The 12,604-nt window shown below is 37.9% G+C and overlaps 1 protein-coding gene and 1 pseudogene across 1 annotated transcript; one reads left to right on the forward strand and one right to left on the reverse strand.

The window, feature by feature from the left end:
- The first annotated feature begins 1,875 nt into the window (after positions 1 to 1,875).
- Positions 1,876 to 3,979, forward strand: LOC120121242 (annotated as a pseudogene).
- Positions 3,980 to 5,101: 1,122 nt separating this feature from the next.
- LOC120121235 (auxin response factor 6-like) lies at positions 5,102 to 11,916 on the reverse strand. Its single transcript, XM_039140650.1, has 14 exons — positions 10,839 to 11,916; positions 10,124 to 10,245; positions 9,224 to 9,322; positions 9,089 to 9,145; positions 8,851 to 9,006; positions 8,677 to 8,761; positions 8,483 to 8,573; positions 8,121 to 8,285; positions 7,900 to 8,022; positions 7,551 to 7,626; positions 7,297 to 7,444; positions 5,985 to 7,189; positions 5,676 to 5,866; positions 5,102 to 5,494 (listed from the first exon to the last, which is right to left on the reverse strand). The coding sequence occupies exons 1-14, from the start codon at positions 10,879 to 10,881 to the stop codon at positions 5,296 to 5,298; spliced, it is 2,760 nt and encodes a 919-aa protein (XP_038996581.1). The 5' UTR covers positions 10,882 to 11,916; the 3' UTR covers positions 5,102 to 5,295.
- Between the last annotated feature and the right edge of the window lie 688 nt (positions 11,917 to 12,604).

Here is a 12,604-nt window from a genome sequence, read left to right on the forward strand (position 1 = left end):
GGGTAGGTCTTTCATTATTTTGAGTTTAAGATGTCTTTTTATTTATTATTTCTAATTATTTGTTGTATTTTTAATTTATAGGTCACTCGCATTCCATACATGAGCTTAAGGAGTTGCTTTAAGACCTGAGAGACAAGAATGCACAAGGCTATAACTATCTTGCTAAAATATGGTTTTGATCATTTGATGGGGGTAGGCAATATGATCAGATGACAACGAACTTGACTGAGGCGATCAATTTATCACTAAAGTGAGTGTGAAATTTGCCTATCACTTTCGTTGTCAAAGCGATATATTATCGATTGACAACCCTATTTACAACTTTGGAAAAACAAGATGGCAGGTGGTCACACAATCCACTTAAAGCTCCACACAAAATTACAAACCTTTATGCAACATTCAAATGCAATGAATGCGATATGTGTATCCCGCGAACAAAATAAATTTCGCATTTTGGAATATTCGATGGCATTGGAAGGTATACAACACAACACATGCATGGTTAATCTACGAGAAAAAACATGTGATTGCGGAGTATTCCAAACATTCAAATACCCGTGTGTGCACATCATTGTTGTTTGTTCTTCTGTAAGAATTCACTACATGCAATTCATTGATCCAATATACTTACTTGAAACTATATTCAATGTTTATCAATACGAGTTTCCTCACATTGGAAATGAAAGAGGTCAGGATAAAATTGATGATGAACGTAAAATACCATCAGATTTTACACTATGACGTGAAAAAGGGTCGTTCACGATCAACGCGAATTTATAGTGACGATGATTTGGTTGAACATCAAGAAAGAACATGACAAGCGAAGCTATGCACTATTTATAGGAATCTCATACACATGAGGAACAAATGTCATAATCGATCACGCCCTCGTATCAATTAATTATGTTTTTTCATTTTACTACTTTTGCAATTAACAAAATACATTTGTTGGTTTTCAACTTCTTTTGGTTTCGAACCCAGTGGTAACGCGATTTTTACACCGCTTAGAATGTCTCGTATGTGCCGATACTAGCCTCAATTGAAACATAAGTACCAATAATATGCCTCTAATGTTATCAATTACAAAAATTTTCAGATTAACTTCTTAAAATTATTCCCCGAACATGCAAGCCATGTTAGCCTCTTCTTCATGCACAAACCCATGGTTTAGAACCATTTTGAACTCGTTTTTTAGCCTTCTTACAATGTCTCGTATTTGTCGATATTACCCTCAATTGAAAGATAAGTTACAATATTATGTCTTTAATCTTATAAATTACGAAAATTTTCATATTAACTATCTGAAAATATTCCTCGAACATGTATATAAACACTTGGTATGTGGGCCGAAAACGTATATACCTAGCATTTTGTAGGGCGTGAGGTTTATTAAATACTATCCGTGATAGATTGTTGAAACGTTTCAAATTCTCGGGGATGTTGCGTTACGTAGAAAACGAGGTCGTTTAATCTAATATTAAATTGTATTATCTTAAAAAGTATTTCCACGTTGCAAATACATATTTTTAAAAATTCCAACTGCTCTCTATCATTTTCCCTGTAGTTCTTTCTACTTTCTTTATGCAGCAGTCTGTTGTTATCTTTTGCTTCTTCCTTTAGTAGATAAATCAGTGTAGGGGGGGAACTGTTTATATTACAGGGATTTGTCTTCTTCTTTTTTTCTGAACTATTGATAGTGACTCAATTACTGTTTTCAGCAGGCCGTGCAAGTTACTATACAGAGCAAAATGATATTCCTTTGTATTTTGTTCAAATTAAAAAAAAAACTGATCTTTGAGTTCAAAGTTTGAAACTTTAGAAGAGAAACGGCCACATCAGGTGGACCTCTCAGGGAGATGATGTGGCGAGATCACAATGGATGGAAGGTTTGTTAACATTCTCTTGGCCTCTCAAAATGGAGACTTCGATGAAGGTTTGTTTTTTCCTCTATTTTCCTTCATTATTTAATCTCATATACTGGAAATCTGGGTGGAAATCTGCTCTTTTTGAAGTTCTTATAGGTAATTTTTTTCATTGATTTTTCTAAACTTGCATGCTGTTCCAATATTTTCAATAAAATTGCAGTTAAAGTATCCAATGAGTCAACGGATTCCAGCATAAATGATAAAATTTCTAGCGAATCAAAGGAGTCATTCCCAAGGGAGAGCATTGACGTAAGCTGTGCTAAATTGCAGGAATTCTCCAAGAGTGATAATGGTAATTCAAAACCGATTCACCCAATGAGAACATTTGAATACGAAAATATCGAATCCGATAGTATCGCTAGTTCGTCGAGCTTCGAGTTTCATAAAGGGGAGCGAGCAGTACATGCTTCACTAACAAGGTCGTGCTCGAGACCTATGTCGTCTAAGTTGAACGATGCCGAGAAATGGATAATGAAAAAGCAAAACGAGCAAGCTATTAATGCTAAGAATAATGTCTTTCAAAACAAAGCTAAACTCTTTCCAATTACCGATATGGTGAGAGTTGCTCCGGAATCTGCAAACCGTGATCATAGATTGCTTGCTAATCAAGTAGCTGAAGCTAAGGCAGTAGATTTCTGTCATCCTGCCGTGCAGATGCAATTCGAGAAGTTCTCTTTGATTCCTTATGGAGCTCAAAGTTCGGAATCAATTTCGTTTTGTACGAAAAAGTCAGCAAAAGATGCAACAGGTAACATATTTGCTGCTACAAGATGTATGTAGTGTGTTTCCTGGCCTACGATAAAGAACTATTGTTTGATCATCAAATTGAATACTTGCTTACAATGTGATTAAGAACACCAAAATGTTCGAGTTTACCGACATTATAATTACATGTGCATACAATGGTTTCTTATGTAGGGTGTAGGGGATGGGGCAGAGGCAGAGGACTCTGTAGAGTTTGTTTGCCATTTTACTCGAACAATAGATGCAATGAATGCTATTTTGTTTTCTTGTTACCCACATAAATGACTCGAAACGTTTTCAATTTTCGTTAGTACATGACATGTTAATCGCAGTTGTTTTGCTTAATCTTAATTCAATACCTTTAGATTTGGGCTTGTAGTTTTGTCTGCTATACGATCGGTTTGTATGAGAGATATGGGAACTGAGATGACCTCTGCTACAAGTCAAGAGCTATCAAGGTCTTCTACACCTGTAGGGCCAACAACCCCGCTCCGAACTCCGGTATTTTCAGCCCCCTCTACTCCCCGTAAAGGGGAACCGATGAGTCACACTCCAGATAATCCCGTTGATAATCGAAAGAAAGAATTGTTAGAGCAAGAAATGAAGCTCAAGACAAGAAGAGAGATTGTAGCCCTCGGGGTCCAGCTTGGGAAGATGAATTTTGCTTCTTGGGCAAGTAAAGACGAGAAGGGAAAAAACTCATCTTCTGTGGAAACCACTGACATAGAGGATCTTGAACGAATCAAATATGAAAAGCAAGCCACTGCATGGCCGAAAAGTCATACCGCAAGGTACCAATATGCTGTATGCTCTTAAACTACTAGTTCCCATCAACTTACTTTTACTGATGGCAGATTTCAATTTATCAGGTATAAGCGTGAAGAGATCAAAATACAAGCATGGGAGAGTCAGCAGAGAGCAAAACTAGAAGCTGAAATGCGGAGAATCGAGGTATTCAAAATCCCTTTCGTCATCACATACTTGGAAATCATAAGAGTGAACCTCGAAATTTACAGCATCTGATTCTAGTCTTCTCTTAATCGGAATGGTTACAAAGATCATAAAAGTATTGGTAATAGTTGCATCTTGTCACATTTTTCGGGCAAAAGTGGAGCAAATGAGAGCCCAAGCTCAAGCACAAGCACAGATGGTGAAGATTGCTAAGGTGAGGCAAAGAGCAGAGGGAAAACAAGCAGCAGCTGAGGCCTGAAAAAAATCGAGATGCCAAAAGAACTGCTGCTCAAGCGGAATATATTATCCGAGCCGGAAGAATGTCATCGTCTCATTTCATGTGCTGTGGTTGGTTGTAACAATATTAGCATAAACAATCCATAAAAAGAAAAATTGCTCATAGAAATTGAGCCAAGGTACCATCTCACATTTTGCTGTTCGTTACCAATGGTAAAAAATGATGTCAAAAAAAATGGTCAAGAAGGGTTGTATTTACTGGTGTGGCCTAATGCTGTGTTGTTGCATGAAAATGTTAAACAAGTAATGCAACTGATACATTAATATTAGAAAAATAATTAAAATACGATACGATACAAAAACATAACACAATATATTCGAAACTGAAACTATCTTCCTCTAATGGCTAAAATCGAATTCGAACCTTGTTATTCCTTGTAGGTAACGTAACATGCTTAGCAGCAGAAGAAAATGGTGTCCAGCAAAAGCCTTTTTCCATGCAGGGTAAGTTAAGGACATCTTTGAGATTGATGGATTGCCAACCAAATCCAGTACCCTCTTCAATTATGAACTTTTTGGTACTGTTATTTAGTGTTTTGATGGGTGCTCTAACCTTATCCATTGTCAAAATGGTCCCCACACAACATGCGGAAAAATGGCCATTAAGTCCCACAACCCCCAAAAGGAGGGTTTCAACTAAACTAATATTGCCCCATTCTCTCCTCTCCTCAAATTCATTGAATTTTGGAGATTGGGATATGATGGAAATTCCCATGAAAACTGGCCTTGTGGACTGTTCTCTCACATGTAAGGGCCTACGTACATCAAACCCCCTGACCCCATCAGTTAGGCTCTAATGAAATTACTGAGAAAACCTTCCACTTCATCTGCTAATCTTATTGTTTTCCAGTTTTTTCACCTCTAAGAAACCAAGTATGGTCACAATTTGGTGAGACGGAAATTGCAGCAGACAGGTTTCACTTTTCGTCCTCTGCTTCCAAAGATGGTTAAAGCCTGATTATACTAGATTTTTCTCCAGGATGTGTTTTGAGACACACGTCTTCACTTTCATCAAACAGTTTGATAGAACATGTCTCCTCTACATGTTTGACATCGACAACCTTATTAGCTTCCGATACTGGGTTTTCGACACATGATGTTAACTATATGGACCCCATCACATGGCGCTCTTCAATGAGCATTTTCAAAACTCGGGAAACTTCAAAAATAGTTGAACATCAACATGGAAAAAGCTAAGCTTGCTTTAATAACATAGGATACAGGGATCTTTTTTATAATTACAGTATCACTATTGGCTTGTATGAATATAAACTTCAAAGCTAGAGTTAGGCAGTTGTTTCCACCTACAAAAAGGTTTTTTCCACGGCACAGTACTATTACAGGTGAAAAACAGTATTGTAACAGGTCTAGAATTCATTCAGTAGTCCAAAGAACCAACAAAGGCGATACCGGAGCTGAGATTTCTCGAGCCCTGTCGGGTCATGTAATCATCACAACTGCCATTTGAGAGCCTCTGAACTGGCACGGAGTTCAGAAGCTCCAGGCCACGTTTGCCCATTTGCTGCACTTCCTGCGGGGAAAGTATCTTGATACACCAGACACTGTTAACAAACTCCCTGGTAGATGAAAAAAACGAATCCGGAATTAGTGAAAGACGTCGGCATTGGAAAACCCCAGAATAGATTTAAATGCATGCAACAAAGATATTTTAATTAATTATATACACTAAATGAACTCAGACATGCAATCTAGGGTAGAGGAAAAACAATATTGATAATAATGAGAATGGAAACTCACGGCCAGGGGTCATCGCCGAGGAGAAGAACATCATTCTCCCGGTCAACAAATACAAGCTGCCAGCCTGATCTCAAGGGGTCCTCCAACTGGCCTTCAAGGCCAAACATTTGGGCAAGTTCACTGCGGAGCTCATTGTAGCTGCTGAATGCAGAAATATCCAATGATCTTCCAAAAGACCCTGATTTATAAACCTGTTCATGGTGAAAACACTCACATCAGTTATAAAAGATAATCGTCTGAAACAATGACACGATCAACATTCAAAAACCGGGTTGAACTCGCATAAATAAAAAAGTAAATGCAACTAACCTTAACAAAGGTTCTAGTTTGTGGGTTTCCTTGGCTCACATTTTCCTGAGACTGCAAGATTCCAGATTCATCAATGCAACTTGAAGGTGTCATTGCTGGATTAATGAAAAAATCAGTCCCTGCAGTACTCATATAATTAGAAAAGAAGGGTAGAGAAGTGGAATCACTATCAGTGCCAACTCCCCTAAGGCCTGTCATCCCATTCTGCAGTAGAACAGATGAACGCTCTATATTAATACCAAATAAGAGATGGCTCTGTGGATCTGTACCCCCTTGGTCTATCGAGCATTCCCTGCCGGGAAAAGGAGGCAATGAGATAGAGTTTCCAGACATGTTCATTTGGGATGGCCCCAACTGTTCCGCCTGTGGTAGAACACACTGTGGAGACCCGGATGAGAGAACATCAACAGCAGCCCACTTAGATGGCCATGCAGCAGAAGTTTCTACGGGGTTAGTTTGTGGCAAGTTGAGCAGATTGGAAGATTCATCTTGGGGGAAGGAACCCAAAAGACTATGCAAAGGTGAAACGACAGTGCTGGCCACAGGGTTCCCAATAGAATCAGAAAAGCTCTGTTGTTGGCATAGTGAAGGTATGGGTTGCAATGGAGATGATTGGGATTGAGAGGCTGAAGCATACACCGATATGCCAGACACTGCACTAGAAATATGCTGTGGCTGCTGCTGCTGTGACAGTGCATGCTGTGGCTGCTGTTGCTGTTGGTTTGTAGTAAACAGCGGATGCAGGGCCTGATGTTGTTGTTGGCCATTAAACAATGGATGCTGCTGCTGCTGTTGCTGTTTGTTACTAAACGAATTCTGATGTTGCAATTGTTGCTGAAGTAGATGTGGCTGAGTTTGAGACTGGTTGTCTTCAACAACATCCGGAAGTACGGCCTGAGGTTGAGACTGCTGCAGCATCTGGGGCTGCATCAGAGCAGCAGGCCTGCAGGAGATATTCTGGGGTTGCAGGAAATGCAGAAGGGAAGTAGTTGCTGATCTGGAAGGATCCACGGTTCTCATCTCTTGCAATGCAGCAGCAGCCATAGCTTGGTACATGTCAGTTTGCAAACCCATCATGGAGGCATCTAGCCTTGGCTGCATCCATGGTGTAACTCCAATCCCTTGAAAATTCAGATGCTGCATTCCTTGCGCTGCATCTCCTTGTAGCCACATAGAACTAATGCCTAGATCATCATCCTTGATTCCTATAAACAAAGGGTCATATTAAAAGGAATAAGGATGCTAAAAAAGAGAGGAGAAAACTGAGTCGTTGGCACTATACAGTCATGGAATTAGCAGTAGACTAACATACCATTGAAAGAAGGTAATCCTGGAAGCCATGGGCGCTTAAGCCTTAATGGAAATGGAGATGGATACATTGGGAATGATGTCAACGGTTCAATCTCCCATAAGGAAACTCTTGGCTGCCTTTCACCAGCTGTTGATTCATCCCAGCCAACCTATACAAATAAGTTAAACACTATCATCACGGAGATAGAAAATCTAAATCAACAAATGTGCAAATACTCAAAAAACAAATTATCAAAGAAATCATTCTAAACATACATTGACTGATCGCCAATGTGAATTTGGCCACCGAACAGGATCTAAGTCACTTATGCCAGTTATCGTCCCCATGTAACTAGGAAAACACACAATCATCACATACAAATTAAATGATGTTCACAAGTAAACAAAGAGATGGGACACAAGGCAAAGAATCATTGAAAAATGCATTATAAAAGAGCATAAATGGAACAGAATATCTTAGTAAAATTGCAATTTAATCCTTTTTGAGGAAAACCAAGCCAGTCGGGCATTAGTCCATAGTTAATTCTAGTCCTTTTGTAAGGAAAACTATTTTAAACAGTTAGGAGAATCAACTGTTAAAAGCCAAGAAAAGAATGAAGCTTACCGACGAACACTTGATTCTTCTGTTTCAAACAGCATTCTAAAACGCATACCAACAGACACTCGAGTATGATAGACAGCTTTGATATATTTTGAGATAGGTATGACAAATTCTGATGGAGTAGCCCTGGATTGAACAGGAATAAATTTAGATTGGTTGTGGAATCAATAATCAGAACATAGCAAATATTGACAATCTGAGAAGGCAAAGCAGTAGCATCATACCTTGGGTTATAAAATATAGTGAACCGACTATTTGTCGCAGCTGCATGAGCAGCAGCAGCAAGAAGCCCTAAGTGCATGCTATCGCTTGATAAGACTGAAGAAGGCATTACAGTTTGAGGTCGATTAGCTCGTCGGATTCCAAGAAGTAATTGATTTTTTTCATTCCTGTAAATATAACCCATATGCTGGTTTGAGCATCAACATACCAACAATCTACAGCAATTTTCATTTTAGAGAACCGAAGTAGGAAATGCAAAAAAATCCAGAGAGATAACATTCTCATGTCTGCATCTTCTTATACCAGGTGAGGAGAAAAAATGGGAACGAAGCCAGCTAAAATGAAAGACAAGCCAGCAACCTACCAGATAAAAAGCACTGAATCACCCGCAACTAGTCTTTTAGCACTTACAAATACACTCCATCCTGTTGTCAAGAGGTGCCTTTTGGGCTGGCCTGCATAGGAACAAGTCAATGACTGTTAGTTAAGGAGTATGAAGGAACTGCAGAAAAAAATTATTCATATTTTAAGAGGAAAAGGGATTCTTAATAAGCTCACCCCGAAATATATGCCTAAATTTCCATTCATTATCATGCAAGTCCCTTGCAATCAACTCTTGAGCTGGAGGCTGCTGGGAGAAGTCCTGAAAGTAATTAATGGCATAAAATTAGGAATAAATCATTGCAACTAAAAGAACAAACGCGTATCAACACTAGTGTAACAACAGCATACCAGTGGAGGAAACACTTTTTCAGCTGCGCGGCGAGGAACAGAGAACCCTCCATGAGTACTTGTGTCACTGGCTGTTAACGTTTTGCAGAAATAATTTGTTGGCTGTTTGCTGGGAGTGCCCAATTCTGCGGGTAGATAAGCCTCCTTTTGTTCTTGCTGTAGAGCAACTAGTCTTCAATACTTGAAACAATCAATAAGACTTAATAACTCAAAAGAAACCCATTAGAAAACAGCATACCGGAGTCAATGGTTGCAAGGTCATTTGTGCATATACTTCATCCGTTTCAACATCTGCCTGTTGACAAATTTTGAGGCTTCAGAAACAAGTCCAATGGAAGACAGCAACAGAAAAGCAAATTAAAACGATACTTACATGCATGGTAACATTATGAAGCTGACAAAGAAGTTGCGGGGGTAAGCTCGGGTAGTTTGGTATGTGGGCATTTACTTCCTTATTGGTTGTTGCAGCTACCTACAAAGAAAACCCACTAAATGCTTGGCTACTGAATACGAGTCTAATCAAGTACAATGAAGCACGATAAACAAAAGGATCCAAAATGATAACATCAACTAGCATGTTCGAAGATGTCACAGACTTGGTTACAGTCAAGCCGAGAGCAAAACACAACATAAACAGGAATCGACATAAAATTCCCTATGATCCATGACCATGCAAGCACTTAACAGAAAACATCGAATGGTTCCCACCATATACAACAAACCATGTTTTCCACAGTAATCGTGGGTCAATTATGGTCTCCCGTAACATGGTGGGTTGCAAAAACGGGGGTAAAGAATCCGACTTTCCCAGGGATTTTCAATTATAAAACAGTAGGTGGGTTGCAAAAACGGGGGTAAAGAATCCGACTTTCCCAGGGATTTTCAATTATAAATACAGTATAATGCATGTCCACCATAGATCTGCGGGAGAATCAATTATGGGAGACTTGGAGTCAAGCTGGGATGCTCATGTCAAACAAATGTTCATACTGTAAAATAGTATTTGGTGCTAAAAGAAGACACATTTAAAGATCACACTGTCAATATTTCACATTCTTTCAATATCCCATAAAGGAAAAGGGGCAGGAATGATGATATGCCTACAAATAACTTTTTCACTTTTCCCTCGGAAAAGACGGTGAAACAATATTTATGATTTATTCTTCATAAAGCAAATGCAACTTGATCCGTACACACCATCAGCAATTAAGAACATATGGTTCAAAAATCCCTTACCAAAGAAGAAGATAAGTTGAAGTTCAAGGATACCAACCTGTTCACTGTGGCCCTGTGGGAAATAAACAACCCTACTTCCAACAAGAGGTAGAGAAACAAGAGGCCCCGCACATGCATGCCAAAGCTCAGAGTTCAACACTCTCTTTTCCCCTGCGGGATCTGTTTTTGCATTAATTCAAAACCAGCTCAGCAAAATTAAAAGAGAAAAATAATAAACAAACTGACAATATTTATAAAAAAAAAAATGAGGGCGGAAAAAGAATCAGTAAACTAAACATGTAATCTAAAAGCATGAGGATTATTCAGAGAAAGAAAATCCAAACTTCCAACAAATTTGGGTTGCTTTAAGCTCCAAAAAAGGCTTGAGAAGAGCGCAAGAAATAAATCCACAAATTCAGTAAGATGTAACATATTAAACCCTTGGTTTGACATAGATAAAAGGGTAATGAGGTTAAGGTAGAATTAAGTGTCAAAAATATTCACCCCAGATTTTTTTAAATAGATTAATAAAATCAACTTCAACAAACCAATAATTGAAAATCCAAATAAACTGAGATTACTGATCTGGGATTTAACATTTTAAGATTTCAGCTTCTCCTGCATTTTCTAAGGCCAGAAAACAAAGCCAATTGCAACCCAAATATCAACATCCATATGATAATTTCAACTTCATCTCTCCCAAGAAACTCAATCTAATACTTCACACACACACACACACACACACACACAGAGAACAAAAAGAAGTAGCATGCCTTCCTGAGGTTGTGGATTGAAACCTGCTGAAGAAAGTCTCATTTTTCTTTTCTAGATAAGTTTCGACCCTCAAGAGAAAAAAGGATCACCTCCCCAAAACCCCTCCTTTAACCAGACCAAAGCCCTCCAAAACCTTTCTTTTTACTCCAATAGAGCAAAAGGCTTTAAAAAAACAGAACAAAGAACACAGCCCCAACAGTTGTCTTTTTTATTCAACCGAAACCGGTTTTACTACAAAAGACAATCGCTTTCAGCCTCATCCGCCTCCTATCTTCTTCTTCCCCACCCAAAAGAAAATAACCAAGTGCTCTTTCTCTTGATCCAGAACCTTAATGTTAAAACAACATAGTCTTCTCTTTTTCTATGTTTCCAGCACTTTAACCCCACATTTCAGCTCCCAAAAAAACAGAGACTATTGATCCTTAAAGTGTGACAACAAAACAACAGCTTTTATCTCCTTGAGTTCCTCGAAGCTTGTAAACCACTAACCCCCAGCAACCAAAAACACCCAACAGATTTCACCACCAAGTTCCTTTTTTTGAAAACAAAAGAAAAAGCCCAGATCTTTATTCTCACTCACAAATCACAAATACAAGCACATCTACTATTTTTGCATTTGGGGCACTCTCCTTTGTACAGTCTAAGTGTTTTATAGGAAGTATTGGGCATTTATATATTAGTTTTGGTTCAGAAGAATATATGTTTTACAGAGATTTTTCACTAGGTGATGTGTAACGGGAAGAGGAAAAAAAAGGAAATGAAAGGAAAGAGGAAAGAGTTTCGTGCTGCTGACTACTTGAACTGTTTACTGCTCTTTGCCTTCGCTGTTTGCTTTCTTCACCTTTCCCTCTCTTTTTTCCCTCTATTGCTTTGATATTGCTCCACCAATCAATGAACATATACGACCGCCATTACTTTTTTTCTTTTTCCCCTTTGGGCTGTCTTTCCTCTGTATACCATGAAACAAATACAAAGAAGAAATTGGAAAAAGGGCAAAGGGTTTTCACAGAGAAAGTGTCAGATGATTGTTTATTAGAGAAAGAGTTCCCCACTTGAACGCTTGATGAATGAATTACATTTTTCGTTTTTGTCTTCCAGTTTAAATTTAAACAAGAGAAGATTCTAATATTTGCATGAAATGATTAGGGGATCACTGTGAAAGTCCAACTTGCACCTTTGCCTGTTTCAGTTCAGGTGGGCAACTTATAGGCCCAATTGCATACCCTTTGTTTCTATTTAAATAAATAAAATCTTAAAATTAATAATATTATTTTTGTGAATTTAAATTTGTGTGTTTGTTACTATATTTAAGCCTGAAATTTACTTTTTTTCGGATGTTAAATTTGAAAAAATTGCAAAATCGAACTAAGCCACACCAAATTTTTTTATTTCTATATAATTCGATTTATATTTCATTTTAAAAATTAACATAGTGCATTGTAGTTAGTTTTTTATTAAAACAATAAATCGAACAAAACCGAATATATCATTACTAAATGGTAGTTAGATATTATTTCTGTCAATTCAATTAGATTATTGAATTACGTGTTATCATGTTTTTAGAACCAAATCGAATTGAATTAAATAATTATATAAAAAATGATCTAATTAATTGAATCGATGATATTAGATTAAAAGTCGTGTAAATCATATAAACAGTTAACAAGTCGCAAAGCAAAGTCAATACTTGTAACCAAAAAAAAAAAGCAAAGTCGATACCTAATGTTCAACCAATTGAAGCAGATTTTAATTTTATATATATATT

Source organism: Hibiscus syriacus, unplaced genomic scaffold (assembly GCF_006381635.1).
Source record: "Hibiscus syriacus cultivar Baekdansim isolate YM2019G1 unplaced genomic scaffold, ASM638163v2 tig00110365_pilon, whole genome shotgun sequence".
Taxonomy (NCBI): domain Eukaryota; kingdom Viridiplantae; phylum Streptophyta; class Magnoliopsida; order Malvales; family Malvaceae; genus Hibiscus; species Hibiscus syriacus.